The sequence below is a fragment of the Cardiocondyla obscurior genome, linkage group LG10 (genome assembly GCF_019399895.1).
Source record: "Cardiocondyla obscurior isolate alpha-2009 linkage group LG10, Cobs3.1, whole genome shotgun sequence".
NCBI lineage: Eukaryota > Metazoa > Arthropoda > Insecta > Hymenoptera > Formicidae > Cardiocondyla > Cardiocondyla obscurior.
This window is the reverse complement of record NC_091873.1, coordinates 7188568-7208408: the sequence shown is the minus strand read 5'-3', so window position 1 is coordinate 7208408 and position 19841 is coordinate 7188568. Positions and strand designations below refer to the sequence as shown.

General features: G+C 30.0%; 6 protein-coding genes and 1 pseudogene across 6 annotated transcripts; all 7 read left to right on the top strand.

The window, feature by feature from the left end:
* The first annotated feature begins 140 nt into the window (after window positions 1–140).
* On the top strand, window positions 141–2750 carry LOC139105972 (odorant receptor Or1-like). The gene is made up of 5 exons (XM_070662370.1): window positions 141–514; window positions 663–998; window positions 1100–1304; window positions 1393–1548; window positions 1756–2750. Exons 1-5 carry the CDS (start codon window positions 141–143, stop codon window positions 1807–1809), a joined length of 1125 nt encoding a protein of 374 aa, XP_070518471.1. The 3' UTR covers window positions 1810–2750.
* A 50-nt stretch (window positions 2751–2800) lies between these two features.
* LOC139105976 (odorant receptor Or1-like) lies at window positions 2801–4830 on the top strand. The gene is made up of 4 exons (XM_070662373.1): window positions 2801–3204; window positions 3583–3918; window positions 4035–4239; window positions 4573–4830. The coding sequence occupies exons 1-4, from the start codon at window positions 2843–2845 to the stop codon at window positions 4819–4821; spliced, it is 1152 nt and encodes a 383-aa protein (XP_070518474.1). The 5' UTR covers window positions 2801–2842; the 3' UTR covers window positions 4822–4830.
* A 1048-nt stretch (window positions 4831–5878) lies between these two features.
* Window positions 5879–7510, top strand: LOC139105978 (odorant receptor 94a-like). The gene is made up of 4 exons (XM_070662375.1): window positions 5879–6248; window positions 6424–6759; window positions 6848–7049; window positions 7235–7510. Exons 1-4 carry the CDS (start codon window positions 5887–5889, stop codon window positions 7490–7492), a joined length of 1158 nt encoding a protein of 385 aa, XP_070518476.1. The 5' UTR covers window positions 5879–5886; the 3' UTR covers window positions 7493–7510.
* Window positions 7511–7547: 37 nt separating this feature from the next.
* LOC139105973 (odorant receptor 46a-like) lies at window positions 7548–10238 on the top strand. The gene is made up of 4 exons (XM_070662371.1): window positions 7548–8791; window positions 9070–9408; window positions 9661–9865; window positions 10044–10238. The coding sequence occupies exons 1-4, from the start codon at window positions 8430–8432 to the stop codon at window positions 10224–10226; spliced, it is 1089 nt and encodes a 362-aa protein (XP_070518472.1). The 5' UTR covers window positions 7548–8429; the 3' UTR covers window positions 10227–10238.
* A 110-nt stretch (window positions 10239–10348) lies between these two features.
* On the top strand, window positions 10349–13404 carry LOC139105971 (odorant receptor 46a-like). Its single transcript, XM_070662369.1, has 5 exons — window positions 10349–11747; window positions 11915–12250; window positions 12505–12706; window positions 12832–12987; window positions 13192–13404. The coding sequence occupies exons 1-5, from the start codon at window positions 11386–11388 to the stop codon at window positions 13246–13248; spliced, it is 1113 nt and encodes a 370-aa protein (XP_070518470.1). The 5' UTR covers window positions 10349–11385; the 3' UTR covers window positions 13249–13404.
* A 757-nt stretch (window positions 13405–14161) lies between these two features.
* LOC139105979 (odorant receptor 46a-like) lies at window positions 14162–16313 on the top strand. The gene is made up of 4 exons (XM_070662377.1): window positions 14162–14973; window positions 15305–15634; window positions 15721–15922; window positions 16117–16313. The coding sequence occupies exons 1-4, from the start codon at window positions 14612–14614 to the stop codon at window positions 16300–16302; spliced, it is 1080 nt and encodes a 359-aa protein (XP_070518478.1). The 5' UTR covers window positions 14162–14611; the 3' UTR covers window positions 16303–16313.
* A 1424-nt stretch (window positions 16314–17737) lies between these two features.
* LOC139105932 (odorant receptor 10-like) lies at window positions 17738–19821 on the top strand (annotated as a pseudogene).
* Window positions 19822–19841: the final 20 nt, after the last annotated feature.

The following is a 19841-nucleotide window of genomic DNA, read 5'->3' as shown; positions in this document are numbered from 1 at the left end:
TGTACTTGATTAAAGTAAAAAAAAAATTATTCTAGGTTTATATTTGTTAAAATCCTGAAAAGAAACGTTGACCACGGTATGCGCACACAGGCGCGCACACACACATACGCGTAGGAATTTACAGAATAAATTACACGTGCATGCACGAAAAAATGTTCATTCTCGCATTTACGTTTAAATTAATGATGGTTTGTGGTTGCGGATTTCTGGGTACCTGCGCGACTCCGTACAAACGGTTAGTGTATCAGATGTATTCTATTTTCGTAATGTTGCTAATACACACGTTTATGCTGTCGCAATTGGTGGATCTTGTTATGGTCGTGGATAACTCCGACGATTTTACTGATAATTTCTACGTGCTGCTCGCTATGATCGTTTCTTGCTGCAAGATGTTCGCTCTGCTGATAAACCGCAGCAATATCGAGATGTTGATCGGGATTCTCGCGAACAAGCCGTTTCGACCGGTCGAGCTCGACGAGATGAAGATTTGGGAAAAATTTGAGAAACTCATACAGTAAGCTATTCGCGAACTAAGCATCAGCTATCGTTGCTTGTGCAACGCGCAGTAATATGCGTACAAATAATTAAATAAAATTCTTTAGCGTTTGACAAATAATGTTGGAATAAAAAATTAAGTATTTTATGATACAGTCGTTTTACAGGTCTAAAACGCTTTATTACACGATCTTAGTTGAGGCGACGTGTCTGTCTGTTACCATAACGTCGTTATTAACGGAGTTCAAGAAAGGAAATCTTACGTTTCGAGGATGGTTGCCGTTCGACTATTCGTCGCCTCGACTTTTTCCATTCGCGTACGCTCACCAATTGATGAGTTTTACAATGGGATCTGTGCACCACGTGGCTTGCGACAGTCTTATATGTGGATTCCTGGTTCACATTTGCTGTCAGATAGAAATACTGACGCATCGCTTGAAAAAAAGCGCCTACAATCCTGAGATTCTTCGCGAATGCGTTTTTCAGCATAACCACATATTCAAGTTTGTTCTCGCAATTAACAGGAATAAGTATATTTACCGTCGTTACGTTTAAGAATTAAGAATCCAATTTGTAACGTTACTTTTTTTTTTATCAACTCCAGATTCGCTCATTTGGTAAACGACAAATTCAAAATAACTATTTTTATCCAATTTATCGTGAGTACGTTAGTGATATGTTTCAACTTGTATCAATTTACCAAGTCATCAGCGCTGAAAACAAAGTACATGCAATTGATATTGTACTCGTGCTCCATGCTGTCGCAAATATTTTTTTACTGCTGGTACGGAAATGAAGTCAAGTTGAAAGTACGTAGATTTTTACAATATCGCAGGTACCTCTTATTTAATATATTTTGGTGGATAAAATAAATTAATTTATGATTGTCAAATACAGAGTCGACAGTTAATGAATAATGTGTTCGAGATGGAGTGGTACAACTTCAATAAAAGTTCTCAGAAAACTTTGTTAATGGTCGTAAGACGTGCCGCGATACCAATCGAATTCACTAGTGCCTCTGTTATTTCTATGAATCTGGATTCATTCGTCGGTGTTAGTGTTCAAATTTATTATTTATAATTAAATTTTAAATTTGCAATGTTAATATTTTAAATTAAATATTAACGTTGCATTTTATTTTTCTGATAAAACGTTACTGAAATAAAATTAACTCGTACGTACGAGTGTGAGTTCTTATATTAATAATAATGTCAACGTTTATAATTGTCAAGTTATACATATTTAATAATTTTATTTTAGTTACTCAAGACATCGTATTCGGCTTATAACATACTTCAGCAAACGCAAGCGTAATGTTGGCCGCGAAGATTGATAAAAATAAAATTTCTAACATACGCAACGTAAATTTATGTCACGAAGACGTGCATTCAAGTATTCTGGAATACATGTATGATAAAGAATTTTAATTAATAATTGACAATTAACTTTTGTATTAATACTGTAAATAGGAAACAATAATTAAAATATTTAAATTTTCTTACGAGCTATTTTAACATGCGCATTGTGGAATTTTCGTATGTCTGTTAAAATAAAAATTGTAAAAATGGGGAAACTGGATAACGAATAATCATAGAGTTGGTATAACACGAGAAATTCAATAAAAACAAAAAAGAAGGGAAAAAAGAATATTTTCGTCTGAGTTTTCCTATGGATAAATTAATATTCTCATTACTTCCAGATAAAAGTAGTACTATTTCTTAGAATATTGAACATTTTCTCGTAGAAATACGGGAGTTGCAAATGTTAATATTTTATGAGACACGGATATACAAGTTGTTGATGCGATATTCGATTGTCGTTTTTCTTTTCTCTTGTTATCAGCGATGCTTTCTAACGTATCATTTATTTTAAAAAGTATTAATATAATATACTGTCACCAGACGGATGTATGTGCTTAACATCTGCGTTGCACGCGAGGTCCGTAGTCGAATCAAATATTAAAACCTATTGCGCAAGAAGGGTTAAGTCCAACTAAGAGTATCCTCGCGAAAAAAAATTGTAAATCTATAGGCATTCTATAATTGTCTTTCTTAAGAGTGCGTTGCACATTAGGTTATTACTCGCGAACAATTTTTGTCACGATTCCTTACTTAAAATTCTAATTAACATAACGTTTATTTTAATTTTGAGAAAATTAATTACTTATTTTTTTTATTTCTTTTTTTTTTAACTACGTTTATAGTATATCTAAAACTAAATAGATAGATATAAAGGGACAGCGAGAAGAGATGTGTGAAAAGTGATACGTAAACTTTTATTATCATTATTATATGTATGCCTATAAATTTAATTCTTGTGGCGAATTAAATTTTTACGAGATTTTATAATGCGGATATTAGATTCTACTTTTAAATTTTTGACATTTTGCGGTTGCTGGCGACCAGATTCTTGGTCCTCACCGTGCAAACGTATAATCTATCACATGCATACATTCGTCGTAGTTATGTTAATAAACACGTTTACTTTATCGCAATTATTAGACATCATTCTTACCGTGGACAATGCCGACGATTTTACCGACAACTTTTACGTGCTACTCGCAATGGTTGTCTCTTGCTGTAAATTGTGTAGTATGTTAGTAAATCAGAAAAATATTGCTACGTTAACTAACATTCTTACAGAGAGACCGTGTAAACCATTGGAACAGAAAGAAATGGATATTTATCTGAAATATGACAAAAGCGCGCAGTAAGTACTCGGAGAGTGCCGAAGAAATTGTATAATCGAGAGCTAACGCGCGATCAGCTGTCGCGGTCGTTGACCTCTGGGCCCACCACGTGGACCGCGCCGATTTGTAGTAAACGAGCGCACGTAGTAAGCCAGCACGCGGCGGAAAACGTTTAGATGTCTAGCTTTTCTGGCTTCTTATTAGCCATTAATTTTAATTTTTATTTTTTAAAATTTTTTATTTTAGTGAAATCTTACTGTTTAAATTCTATACAGTATAATATTCTAATATTGCTAGTAAAATTACTTAATTGAGATAGAAAAAAAAAATAACGGACTGATATTAATAAAACATTGAATTTTGAATGAAACGCGACAATGTCTTCAGTTATTTTACAGGACGAACACGATACATTATGCAATTCTGGTCGAGTCAACTTGCGTGTGCATTACGTTAACATCGTTACTTACAGACTTTAGAAGGAAGACACTGACGTTTAGAGCGTGGTTGCCGTACGATTATTCACCGCCGATGTTATTTTACATTACATACGTTCATCAATTGATAAGTTTAATAATCGCATCTATCCTAAACGTAGCTTGCGACGGTCTGATTTGCGGCTTTTTGCTGCACATTTGCTGCCAAATTAAAATATTAGAATCTCGTTTGAAAAGAATAGCACACAAGCCTGATATACTTAATGTCTGCATTCAACAGCATAATCGTATTTTTGAGTTTGTATTAATACTATTAATATTATTAAAAAAAATTGATATTAATATATTTATACGTATAGTATATGTCAATCAAACTTTTTAGTTTCTCCATTATTAAAACTGTTTAATTGCAGTTTTGCTGTCACGATCAATGATAAATTTAGGTTTACTATTGCTAGCCAATTTATAATGAGCACGTTGGTGGTGTGTTTCACTTTATATCAATTAACTAGATCGACATCAACAAATGCAAAGTATATTCAGTTGGCGTTGTACATGTGTAGCATGCTGACGCAAATCTTTTTTTTTTGCTGGTACGGTAACGAGGTGAAACTAAAGGTACTCGTTTTTACAAGTGACAAAACGTGAATAAATAATAATTTAAATAAATTAATAAATTTGTAATAATTATTAATTAAATAAATAATTATTTTAAGAAGACCGTCTCACAAAACGGGTCAGAAAAATAACGTAGATTTCTGAATTTAATTTTTTTATACTAGGAAATAAGTCGGATTTTTTTTCCGTGATATTTTTTATGTATTAAAGAACAAATAATAATTTTTATAAGTTAAACAAATATATGTAGAGACTGTTTTTTGACCCGTTTCACAGGACTATCTCTTTAACACTTGATTTATACATTTTAATATTATTTTGTAATAAATATAGAGCCGAGAACTTGTCAATTATATTTTTGAAATGGATTGGTGTACGTTAGATGTGAATGTAAAAAAAGCTTTATTATTAATTATGAGACGTAGTACAATGCCTATTGAATTCACCAGCGCATATATTATTTCCATGAATTTAGATTCTTTCGTGGGCGTTAGTATAAAATGCTTTTTTTTCTTTTACACAGGGTTAAATGAAAATCTGATATACATACAATATTTTTCGAATAGCTTTCAGGTAAACTAATATTCCTTTTCTTGCAGTTACTTAAAACATCGTATTCAGCTTATAATATTTTGCAGCAAGTATAAGAGAAAAAGTGATAGAAACGATAGAAAATAAAATTGGAATAAATAGTATGCAACATTGTTTAAAAAAAATTAAAAAAAAATACCGTTTAGGTAATTAATTATTTTCTAAAATATTATAAAACATTTTGCAAGTATACAATGCTGATTAAACGCCACGAGTGTTCCAGAGGTATCATTACCCAATGCCATAACTGTAGCAAGTAACAAAATTGCATAGAAAATTTAAATTTAAAAATAAAGAATACATATTGCTGTTTAATATTTCACAATTTTGCCCTGCGTTTCTTTTCGTTTCCACGAAAAAAGTATGCCTCTGAATAACATTGTTGCGTTTAAAGATATGTATAATTATATTATGTTAGAGTAGAAGCACATTTTATTACGTGCACACACGTGCATATTACTGTATGTATGTTGCATGTCGAGTCATTAAAAAATTATTTTCCGAGGGATCACCGTAAGAGGGATACGTCATAAAAATGAATAATAAAAATTCTAACCAACTGCAGAGGGCGGATATATGATCGTACATGCATGAGAACATCCACGTCTAAGAAATTCGATCCGGTTTATACCGGATAACAAAGCTATAGACTGTCGACACTTGTCAGTCGTTCTAAAGATTTTCTCTATGCGATTGTGATCGTTTAAAGCACTTATTCTTCTTTATAATAACAATTTGACTTATCTTATAGTTCAGTATTTATCTAACATTACGTTACATTAAATTAAATTACAAAGATGAATTAGATATTTCTCTCTAGTTAGAAATGTAACATACAAGTATCATTTGTAAACAATAAAAAAAAAATTAGAAAATATCTAGACATTCAGATAAAAAAAAATTGTTTTTTAATTGATAAAATTATTAATTATTTTTAGATTTTTAAATTTAATTTATGTTATTGCACCTACGTAAATATATTGAAATATAGTTCGCAGTAATTAAGTAATACGTGCCGTTCACTTCGCGGATGATAAAGAAATTCTCTTTTGAAAAATGCCTATACTACAGTACACTTTTAAACTTTTGACGATATGCGGATGTTGGCGACCGGATTCTTGGTCATCGTTAAATAAGCGCATAGCCTACTACATATATTCAGTTATAATAGTTCTATCAATGTACACCTTTATGCTAACGCAATTGATGGACATGATTTTAATAGTGGACAACGCCGATGATTTTTCCGACAACTTTTTTATTCTAATTGCTATGTTTCTTACTTGCTGTAAGGTGTTAGTTGTGCTCGTAAATCGCAACAACATCGTTAAGCTGATCGACATATTGATGGAAAAACCATGCAGGCCGATAAGATCATCCGAAATAAAAATTCTTTATAAGTTCGATAAAAATATACAGTGAGTATTATCAACAACGTCAACAATATTATAATATTGCATATACATATTAATTAATTTTTTTTTTCTTAACGAGAGCCTAAAGTTTTGTTTCACGAATTTCGATTCTCTTCCCGAGGAGATGGTCAACTAACCGTTTATTTTTTTTTTTTAAAGTATTTAATTATTATTTTAGGATAAATACTCAACGTTTCGTATACTTGGGACTAGTAACATTTTTGTGTATTTTATTATCTTCTTTATCTACGAACTTCAGAAATAAAAAGTTGACGTACAGAGCGTGGCTGCCATTTGATTATTCGTCGACGTTACTGTTCTTTTTGACGTATACCCATCAGATGGTGGGTTTGCTTACCGCAGCATTTTTAAGCATTGGCTGCGACACCCTCATTTGTGGACTATTGGTCCACATTTGTTGTCAAATTGAAATCTTACTTTATCGTTTGAGAAAAATTATATCTTATTCGGACATTTTTCGCGATTGTGTACGCCAGCATCATCGTATTTGCAGGTAAAGTTTTACAATTTAATATGATTCTCGTTAAATTTAAGGTAAAAAAAATGTTTTATTGTACGAGCAAAATTTAAAAAAATTTTAGACTTGCGCTTATTGTAAATGCAAAATTTAGGCTGACCATTACTATGCAATTTATAATAAGTACATTGGTGGTGTGCTTCAGCCTTTATCAAATAAATAAAACAACAAGAAAAGACAAATATGTTGAAATGATATTATATATGGCTTGTATGTTAACGCAAATTTTTTTTTATTGCTGGTACGGCAATGAATTAAAAATCAAGGTATGGTAACAAAAATTTAACTCGGTGAGTACAGATATTTTTGAATACATGATAAATCTCTACCTAACATATATTTAATCGTAAAACGTCAACATATATTTAAAGAATATCATAGAGCTTTAGTAAAATTAATATCACTTTTTATATAAAAGCTATCTACGAATATGTTTTATGCACTTTAGTAGAGTCATCAAATGATTGATAACATTTTCGGCATGGAATGGTTGTCATTGGATAAAGATAAAAAACAGTCCCTAATGATAATAATGAGACGGACACTTGTGCCTATTCAGATTACCTGTGCTTATATTTTTCCCATGAATCTTAGCTCTTTTATGAGTGTTAGTATAAACGTTATTAAAACTGACGCTGCCAAAATTTTTTTTTTCTTTTTTCCAGATATAATTGAATATACATTAATGGAAGGATTTACAATAAATTAATTCATATTATAATATTAAAGTATTTTTGCCAACTAAATTTTAACTATGAAATAAGAATAATATACGTATATTATGTATGCTATTTACTTAAAAAAATATAAACTCGACATTTATTAATTACTAAAACGTATTTAGATAAGGAATAAAAATATGTATATTAATTCTAGATACTTAAGACGTCTTATTCCACGTATAATTTATTCCAACACATGCAAATGTGATTTGGCAAAAAAAAAAAAACTAATAGATATAAAGTATTATCTAAGAAATTAATACTAAAAAGGGAAGAGAGATGTAATAGAATTTAAAACTGAGGAAAACAGAAACTACGAGTGCTTAAAATCAATATACGGCGAGAATCGTGTACAGCAACTATTCGATGACACGTGAAATAAGTCTGATAAATAAAATATCTTTGAATTGACGAGACGTAATGTAATTTCACTAAACCTTCATTAAAATTCATAGCGATACAACAGTCGGTAGTACGCATATTCTTTCGATTCTTCCATGATACTTTTAGCTGAAGACATTAATAATTTACAAATACCGAGATGCAAAAGTTAAGTTTTTAGAGACGTATAATATAGATACGAGTAAAATACATTTATTAGATCAATGATTCAAATCCGACATTACGATAATAACAGATCTGTACGAACGATAAAGTTTGAAGAGAAAAATCCTCAGTTACATTGTTCGTATGAAAATTAGTGCTTCAGTTCGTCATTTCTCAGTTTTTTTTTTTAAAGATACCAAAGCTTTAGAAATATCGTAGCAAATAGATTTTGTGGAAGAAATTATTTGATATTTTACAGATAATTTTGTTTCTATGTTTAATTTTGAAAATACTGTACGCATATTGTGCGAAAAATTAAGGATCTAAGAAAGAAAAAAAAAATTATATAAAATATACATACGCATAGCGAAATAAGATATGCGTATCTTGCATTTAACTTTCAAGATTTTAACGTTTATTGGGTGTTGGCGGCCGCAATCATGCTCATCCTTTTATTTCCGAATAATTTACGACGCATATACAATTTTTATGATTATATTATTGTACACTTTTCTGATATCCCAATTTTTGGACATTATTTGGAACGTTGAAAATGCCGAAGATTTCACCGAAAACTTTTACGCCACGCTAGCGTCAGTTGTCTCGTGTTCTAAAATGCTGAGTTTGTTGGTGAATCGGAAAAACATTAACACGCTAATCAACGTGCTCGTCGAGGAACCGTACAAGTCGTTGAACGTGGACGAAATGAGAATCCAATATAAATTCGATAGAATCATATAGTAAGTTTTATCTTTTGGTGGTAGAAATTACGTTCTGATAATAATAATTAAGTTAACCATAAATGTAAAGAAAAAAAAAAGAGAAAAAAAATGTATTATAAATTTTTCTTTTGCTTTCCTATACAAAAACTTTATATGTATGTGTGTAGTAAGTATCAAACACCATACACATTTATAATTTATAATAACATATTTTTTTTGAAGATGCGTTATTAAATATTAAAAAAAAAAGCTGTATTATACAAATGAACGTAATTATCTCCACAGTCATTTTGCAGTATCAACACGCTCTGTTACACAATTTTGGTGGAGACAACTTGCGCGTGTATCACTTTGACGTCGTTATTCACGGTGTTTAGGAAAGGACATCTAACGTACAGAGCATGGCTACCGTATGACTATTACTCGTCCACTTTCGTATTTTATATTACGTACGCCCATCAACTTGTTAGTTTAACAGCCGGGTCTCTCGTAAATGTGGCCTGCGACAGTCTAATCTGCGGACTGCTGGTACACATTTGCTGCCAGTTCGAGATATTAGGATATCGATTAAAAAAAATTTCAAACGATCATAATATTCTTCGCAACTGTGTACGCCACCACAACAGTATATTGGAGTTAGTTACTTTTTGTCTTATCGTTCTAACGTATTATACATTTAATTATAACAGTCAAAGACAGATCGAACGCAATAATTATTTATTTTCAAAAGTATTAAAAAATATTTTTTTTAATGCATGTTATTATTTATTCTGACTGAAAACGTTTTAATATAATTTTTCTGCATGTTTTATCTTTGTTAAAAAATTTTTTTCCTTTTTTTTAAGTCAACATTTAGTTGACGTATTAATGTAATATATATTTTATAGGTATGCACTCATATTGAACAGTAAATTTAAAATGACTATTGCCATGCAATTTGTAGTGAGTACATTAGTGGTATGTTCTAATTTATATCAAATGACTAAATCCACATCTTTAAATGCAAGCTATCTTCCTTTACTATTGTACATGTCTTGCATGTTGACACAAATTTTTATTTATTGCTGGTACGGAAATGAAGTAAAGTTAAAGGTAAATCAAATCTTTTCTTACATTATTATTTTGAAAATATAAAATATATATTATATGTATACTTGTTAATTAAAAGTTTGTATGTCTATTTATGTAATGAGATTTTTTAAAATTAAATGTACCAAATTTATAAAGCTAAAAGTATTTTTTCTTTTTTTTTTTATTGTTTGAAATATAGAGCACTCAACTACTCGATAACATTTTCGCAATGAATTGGGTAACAATGAATAAAAATCTTAAAGAGAGCTTATTAATAATTATGAATCGTGCGACAATACCGATAGAATTTACCAGCGCTTATATTCTATCTATGAATCTCGATTCTTTTGTTGGGGTGAGTAAAAAAATAATTGATGTTTAATTTTATAAATTATAACGTGTGCATATTTTTTTTTTTTGTTAATACATTTGTTGCAGTTACTTAAGACGTCATATTCGGCTTATAACATTTTGAAACAAGTATAAAAGTTGCAGAATACCCGCAAATAAATCTAATTGAAATTATTAAAATGTTTTCCAACGTGTCATCTTGTTGAAAAGTGTAATTAATACTCGTAGAAGTTTGCATTATAGTTAGCGTTACATTTATAAGAAAAATAAATAGCAATTACTTAATTGTAACGTGTGTCTTATTATAATTTTGTATCTATTAATAAATTCTTACCCGATTATATGTATTAAAAAAAAAAATTGAAAAGCGTCTCTTTCACACATTGAAGTGAATATTTAATATAATATTCGTAATAGTGTACGATGCATAAATCCCTTTTTAAAATAGAATAAGTATCAAATATCTCATCGTGTTTCATAAATCAAAGTTTGTTTTATGTCTTACACTTTATTAGAGCACATGATTGTTTAAATCGATATTACAAAAGAAAATGGACATTGGAAAACTCGAGGCAGATAGCTAAGATGTATCATCAACGACAGCGATAAATATTTACTAAGAAAATTGCTGGGTTAGCTATATTGCGAAATGCACTTCATAATTTATTAAGATTCTACGGCTTTCTTTATTTTTTTTTTCCTATTGCATTTAGGATATTAATGTATTATTACATGGCTGTTCTAAATGTATTAAGTTTGCATTTGAATACGATCGCCAATGCGGTCCAACTATTTTAAGAAAAATGGGAAACATTGCGGGTTTGATATTACGATAATTATACTATAGATATCGAATAGAGGGGAAATCGGAAAAAAAATAATATTCATACAGACGGAAAATCATACAGCGCGGTTATAGACATTCTGAGGTTTGAAGGGAATTGAACAAAGTTGATTCTCGGTGTTATCGACAGAAAGACAGACATTCGTATTTATCACTCACGGGTGGATGATTAGAAATAAAAAAAAATTAATATTATTAGTGCGCGCGGCAAATAGAATTTTTTTCTGTAATATTGTATTATATCGATAATTTTCTTGATTAGATTATTAATTTAAATTGCAAAAACGAAAATAATTTAATTAACGTATCTTCGTGAACGAGATTTAGAAGCGCGGAAAAAAAGAAAATGCAAGTTCTTGACTTTACGTTAAAAATTCTTACGATTGTGGGCTGTTGGCCACCAAATTCTTGGACTTCAATGTATAAACGCGTCATATATAATATATATACGGTTTTTGTAATATTGTTGCTTTTCACTTTTATGCTGCCTCAACTTATGGACGTTGTTCTAAATGTCGACAATACTGACGATTTTACAGATACTTTTTATATCTTGCTCGCAATGATTATTTCTTGTTGTAAAATGGTCGGACTTTTGATAAATCGTAAAAATATAGAAATATTAACGAATATTCTTACTCAAAAACCATTTATCCCGTTGGAGGCCGACGAAATAAAAATCCGTCAGAAATTTGACAAAACAATTCAGTAAGTATTAAAAAAAAAAAAACCAAACACATGTAATGTAAGTACATTTATCTCCTTTTCAAAATCCAAAAATCTAAATTATTTAAAACTAATTGAATCGCATAAAGAATTTTATTTTAATTCAAAGAAAAATTTTCTTTTTAATAATTAAGACAGTCATGTTCTAGGATCAATACTTTACGGTACACAGTTTTGGTTGAAGCGACGTGTGCGTGCGTTGCGTTGACGTCGCTGTTCACGGATTTCCGAAAAGGTAATTTAACGTACAGAGAATGGACACCGTATAACTATACGTCCGAGGCGATATTCTGTGTCATATACGTTCGTCAGTTAATAAGCACGACTATCGGCTCGATGGTGAACGTAGCATGCGACAGTCTGATCTGCGGTTTATTATTGCACGTATGCTGCCAGATTGAAATACTAGAGTGCCGGCTGAAAAAGATCTCTCACGGACAAAATAGTCTGCGCGATTGTGTACGTCAACACGACTGTATATTTAAGTTAGTTTCCCTTTAACAATTATGCAAATTGTGCAGATTCGAGATCAGTTGAATCGCATAAAAAACAAAATAATTTTACGTAAAAATGTTAAACATAAAGAAGAGCACGTTTATGATTTATTTTTATATTTAAAAGATACGTATAATTTTAATAATTTTTTTTTTATGTCTGTGAAGACGTAGAAAATTTATACAAGTATTTTTAAATAAATATATTTTCGCTTAAACATATCTCTTTTTTTTTCTTTCTGTAGATTTGCGTTTATGATAAACGAAAAATTCAAGATTATTATTGCAATTCAATTTGTTGTAAGTACGTTAGTAGTGTGTTCGAACTTATATCAGTTGGCAAAGGTAACGTTAAGTGCGCAATGTTTCCCATTGATATTATACACGTGCTCCATGTTGACACAAATACTCATTTATTGCTGGTATGGAAATGAAGTGAAGTTAAAGGTGCGAATTATGTGCACATTGAGTGAAGCTCGAATACTTATAATATAATATATCGTAATTTTATTAAGTATATTACTTTAATTTATATGTATATGTATAATGTAGTATATGTTATAATTTTTTAGAGCGTTGAACTTGTCACCAACATCTTTGAAATGGGATGGCTGACGATGAAGGAGAGCAAGAGGCAAAATTTATTAATAATTATGAATCGTTCATTAATACCGATTGAATTCTCAAGCGCTTACATTCTTACAATGAATCTTGATTCTTTTGTAAGCGTAAGTATAATAAAATTTGTGTCTTTAAGCAATTAGTAATTAAATTATAATTTAATAAAAATAGTAATTAAATTATAAAAACATTTATTTAAAAAAAAAAAAGAGATATTGACTTATACATATACATATATTTTGTGCTACAAAATATTTCACTAAGTAATTAATTATGAAATGCATTTGGAAGAGTATATATTTTTGTTACAGTTACTTAAAACATCATATTCTGCTTTTAACTTACTACAACAAATGCGAACAACATAATTAAAATAGAAGGTAGTATAGAAACTAGATAGTCATATTTTTTAACCAAACTGTTTGTATAATTGTTAATTTTTAAATGTTAAATTATTTAAGTTTTTTAATTAACCAAATTCTGTTATTTATTTCATAACATTAATAAATAACAATTGATTAGTACACGCGTTTTTATTAGATGTACATTTTGCAGTTTTTTTATAAAACTTTTTGTAAATTATTTGAACAGTATAACTAAACCTGAAATCAAACAATTTATTTTTCATTTATTTAAAATATTTTCAAAATTTTTTAATGTAATTAGGTTTTATTGCAAATTTGGGAAATTTCAATACCTTGTTCTCGTTCTACATACATGTATAATGTGTTTTAAATACATATAATACTTGTTATTTAAAATTAACAAATAAAATGCAATTTTACACAATGTTTTATCTCACTGGTTCAACAGTAACTGAGTATTATAATGTTAACGTACATTTGCTTTCTTTACTTATGGAAATTTAATGAGTTCTTTGAATCGTTTATTTTTTTTTTTTTTCCTTTTTTTTTTACCCTGCCAGAATCATGAATAGATCAATATGAGCAGCAGAATTAACGATGACAACCGGATGTGAGGCGGAGTTGGCGACAATAAAAACTTCCATATTTTTTGTATGTAAGTATAGATCGTTTGCATTAAAATTTCATGGTGGCACACCATAATTTATGGTCTATCGAGCTTTCGTTTCTTCTGCATTATTTCTGTTTATTTCGTTTCAATGTAGCGCCACGTTTATAAACCGTTATACATATAAACGTCGCGAAAAGAAAAAAAGAAAAAAAAAAAGGAAAAAGACACATCTATGCTTTACAAAAGTATTATTACTGATCGGAATATATTGCAAGTTCGGTATACATATAATTATTATAATGACATATGTCTCTGAAGGTTGATAACATATGTAGTTCCGCATAGAGGCGAACGATGCAGAAAGTAATGCCGCAGCTTTACAGACATTGTCCGGTTCGACAAAGTTTTGTAAAATTGCTTTAAAATCAATGTATAAATCTTACAAAATACTTAGTAATTATTTTATTCGAGTGAGTCTTATTTAATTTATATTACTTTTAACGATAATAATAAAATGGAATAAAATGTAATTTGGTACAGTACGTCGTGTTTAATAACCGATTAAGTGTACGATTTTAAGAATTAAAATTTATTTTATTATTAATCCAATATTATTACGTGTGGTATAAAATATTTTATGTTTATTAATATCGTGCTCTTTAAAGATAAAATTCTCAATTGTACTGTGTACTCTTTGTACGTTAAAAATTAATATTTTGTGTTAAACTAGAGATCGAGTAATAAATATTTCGAAAAATGCAGACAATGCAATTTCCATTGAAAATTCTCACAGTGGCAGGATGCCAACCGCCAAAGTCTTGGTCCTCGTTATGCAAACGAACATTGTACAACATGTATACTATTCTCATGTGCTTGCTATTAATTACGTTTATGGTGCCACAAATTCTGGACATTATTCTAAACGTCGATAATCCGGACGATTTCACGGATACTTTTTATATTATGCTAGCGATGTTTATCGCTTGCTGTAAGATGATCAGTCTATTACTAAATCGTAAGAATATCAAGATGTTGATCAATGCACTGGTTCAGAAACCGTTCAGACCTTTGGAACCAAACGAAATCGAAATTCGACAGAAATATGATAATATAGTACGGTAAGAAATTCCAAAAAATTAAAAAAAGGAATAAAGAAATTTTTATTTCAATCTAATTCCTTTTTTAACTTTCTTCTCTCTCTCTCTCTCTTTCTCTTTCTCCACATGTATAGTTAGTACTTTGCATTGTAACTTTTTTTTTAAATATACAAAATAGAATATTACAGTACTTCGATAAAGCAAAGAAGAAAAAAAATTAAATAAATATTTAAAGAATTTTTTTAAGCAGCTGAAAATATATATATAAATTTTTTTTTTCTTTTTAATTAAAGGAGAGAAATTCTAAGCAAAGTCATGGTGAATTAGTCCAGCCTGCATAGTCATTTTGCAGGATCCATTCTATATCGTACACAGTTTTGATTGAATTGACGTGCGGTTTCATGAATTTGACGTCTTTATTTACGGACTTTCAAAAAGGGAAATTAGCGTACAGGGAATGGATACCCTATGAATCCGACGCAGTGTTCTATTTTACGTACTTTCGCCAATTGATAAGCCTGACGGTTGCGTCCATCGTGAACGTCGCCTGCGATATAATGATCTGGGGGCTGCTGGTGCACATTTACTGTCAAATCGAAATTCTAGAATGCCGCGTGAAGAAATCCTTGCGCGGTCAAGGCGACTTGGGCGAATGTATACGTCAACACAATCGCATCTATAAGTTAGTATCCGTACAGAATTTAATTATCCGACATTTAATCACGAGCGATAATAATTTTGTAAAGTGGAAACGATGCTCTTCTTTAGGTTTGCGTACACGATGAACGAAAAGTTTAGGTTTATAATTGCTGTTCAATTTATAGCAAGCATGTTAGTAATGTGCTCCAGCCTTTATCGATTGGCGAAAACTACACTGAGTATGAAATATATTCCGCTTATCATGTACACGTTCTGTATGTGTATGCAAATTTTTATATATTCTTGGTACGGAAACGAAGTGAAATTAAAGGTAACTGTATTACAATTTTTTTTATGTAAAAGTAACATTAATTAAATTTCAAAATTGCGTCGACAGTTAAATAAAAGGATGTTCTTTTAATTAAAGTTTAACACTAACGTGTAATATATGTATTTAAGCCTGCAATGAGATACGTTGCGGAGTAATAAACGTTTATCTTATTTGCCTGGCAAATTCTATTACAGAGCATACAATTTTCCGATGAAATTTTCGGAATGGATTGGATAGCGGCGGATAAGAAAGCTAAGGAGAGTCTTATATTAATTATGCATCGTTCTCTGACGCCTATCGAATTTTCTAGTGCACACGCTATTACAGTAACTTTAGATTCTTTCGTAAAGGTTGTAAATAAATTTATTATACTTTTATAGTTTTAATAATAAGTAAAGTTAAAAATACTTTATATAAAAATTTATATATATTTTTTTTTTTAGCTTATAAAAATGTCGTATTCAATATACAATATATTGAAACAAACAAAGGAAGAAAAGTGACGATAGTAATACTAAAAAAAAAGGACGGTAGATAGAACTAAAGAAAAAAAAAAATATGTGCAGTGCATATGTGAAGAAACGTTTAAAGATAAGCCTCGATATATTTTCGGTAATTGTTTCTTGCGTAATTGCATATCGCATATATTAGTACAAATAAAAAGATTATTATTTATCTGTATTTTATTTTTGTATTATCCTACACTCATTTTTTTTATCAAACTAAAACGATACATGTCGGTTTTACGTTAATATAATATGTTAGATAATTTTTTTATTTTATATATATTATATTTATATTAATTTATTATTATATTAATATTAAAAAAAATAATTTTATGATCCTAAGTTAATCACAAAATGGCATTTAGTATTTTTATAACGTTACTCGGGACGGTTTTAAAGTAATAACGGCCTGCCAATACTAGAAATATTATTTGTACTTATCTTTATTCAAGAAGTCAAATGTGGAAATCGATACGAGAGGCAGAACAAATTGTAACTGGGTAGTGGAGGTACAATGCCGAAGAAGTACTGGCAGTATTAAAATAAAGTAACTTTTAGACGAATGATATTCTACCTTTATTAAAATTGTATGGAAACCAATTGCCGATGGCAGTCTATAAGCAAATAGCAAAGACGTATATCCCGCATGTCTATCATTTATTTTAAGATCCCAATTTTTTACAGAAGAATAATGTCGCTTTATATCGCTGCCGCATAAAATTTGTATTTGAAATAGCTGCCGCGAGTAATTTGATTTGAAACAGAAACGTTTTGTCAGCATAAATGTTAAATGAGAGCTTAATGAAGAACCTTTTCTATAGATAATGTCTATAAAAAAAAATAGACATTAGGAAATTTTAAGACTGTCGGTATCGTAAAAAAAAATCTTGCCCGTTATTATCAGCTACGTATCGCCGGAATATGATTATACTATTATTTAGAGAATCTCTGTAAATTAACTTAATTATTTTTTTTTAAAGACAATACAATTTTTAATTTTTCTCAAGTAACGATAAAAAACTTGCTCGTGTATGTGTGCTTGCGTTCGGGTTTTAAATTTGTAGAGAATCGCGTGAAAAAAATGTTAAATTTCGATAAGTCTAACGTCGAAAGAAGCCAGCGCGTGATAAAAAATCGACGTAATAAAATGGAAAGTAACACGGTTATATTAAAGCATACGCTTATGTTAATGATGGTTGCTGGATGCTGGCAACCATTGTCGTGGATATCATCTTTCAAGAATATACTTTATAACGCATATGTGTTGCTTCTAATGCTTCTATTGTACGCGTTCGCAATTTCTCAAATTATGGCTATCATTGTGAATACCGCTAATCCCGAAGAATTTACTGGAGTTTTGTACATGATGATGGCAGTGTTCGTTGGGATCTTTAAAATATCTAGCATGTGGATAAGTCGTAAGAATATAGCGAACATTGTTAATACGCTAACTGAAAGACCGTTTCTACCGATGATAGACGACGAGGTAAAGATCCACCGAACTTTCGAAAAATTGATACGGTAAATATGTTTTATTAAATTCCTATAAATGTTTATCAATCGCACGTGGACGAGATAAAAAGATATATGTGTGAGAAATTTTTTTTAATTATTTATTTATTTTTTTTTTCAGAAACAATACGTTATTTTGCTTCGTTCTGGTTGAATCTACTTGCGTCGTTATCGCCCTGACTTCTTTTCTAACAAACTTTAGGACCGGGGATCTAACATATAAAGTCTGGCTGCCGTTCAATTACTCATCCTCGACATTGTTTCCCCTCGTGTTCACGCATCAGATGATAAGCATGGCAATCTGCGCCCTAATCAATCTCGCCTGCGACTGCTTTATTTGCGGCCTTTTGATGCACATTTGTTGCCAGATCGAGATATTAGAGTGCCGATTTAACAAATCGCGTACATGGACAGATTTGCGCGACTGCGTACGTCACCATAACCTTATTTTTGAGTTAGTTTTACGAGTGTTTCAATTTTCAAATCGTAAATAAAAAAGTGACCGGATTTGCATTCGATAAATTATTTTTTTTTAATTTGCTACATTTAATTTTAATTTAAAAAATGTTACATTTATTTTTCATGAATTGTACTTTGTAAATTCTATTTTTTTTGTGTTGTATTAATTAATAAAAATTAGATTGCTTATTAAATTGCAGCTTTGCGTCTGTAGTGAACGAAAGATTCGCAAGGATAATCGCATTACAATTTGTATCAAGTATGCTAGTGGTATGTTCCAATTTATATCAATTAGCCCAGACGACGTTAAATGCAAAATATCTTCCGTTAGTATTGTACACGGTTTGCATGATGATAGAAATTTTCATTTACTGTTGGTTCGGAAATGAAGTAAAATTAAAGGTGTGTGTAAAAAAAATTAAATTAAATTTCGACAAAAATCTAATTTTTTTAAATACTTGGCAATCATTAAATTTAACTGTTTCTCACCTTTATAGAGTTTACAGATGATTGATCGTATTTTCGAAGTCGATTGGTCGGAGTCAAACAACAGATTTCGAAAAGCTTATCTGATGATTATGAATCGCGCAACGATTCCTATTGAATTTACCAGCGCATATCTTTTTTCAATGAATCTTGAATCTTTCGTATCGGTTAATATCAACAAATTTACTATTTTTACAGTTAATTTTTTTAATAAAATTGGTTGGGTATTTTTATTTTTAGTTTAATATTGTAGATATGTGCATATGTTAATCTTATGCGCACACTTGCACTTTATAGTAATAATTTTATTAAATGCAAAGGATCTAAATCGCACGATTTTTATTATTACTGCATTATTGGCTTTATTAATTCTACTTTAAATATGCTTTCATATTGCAGGTACTTAGATTATCATATTCGGCGTACACTCTACTGCAACGATTTTAAAACCAGTAAAGAAAAAAAAAATACAAACGCATACGTGAAATATACATATAACATATTTTTAAAAAGTAATGATATAATTATTTATTATAAGACCGTTTAAAAAATAATAAGTTATAATATAATATTATAGTTTTTAAAATTATTCGTGCTATACGTTATAAAGTTAAAAAATATTTTTAAAATGATTACGAAACCCGAAAGCTATTTTATTTTATTCGTGATATACGTATTGCGAAATGTAATAAAATAAAAAAGCTTTTTTTTCTGCGTTTGTACTTTATAAAAAATTTACGCACCGATGGGAAAAACGATAAGTATCAGTCTGAAGAAAAACCGAAGTCGAGGACGACGACAATAATGAATAAAATATTTTATAAGGGACGAGTGCTACAATGTATCGAGATTACATACAACTACATACTGGTCTATAACATACTCATTACAGTATACGTACATAGATAGACATAGGATTGAAATTCTCGGAAAATTTCACGCTATAGAAAACAACC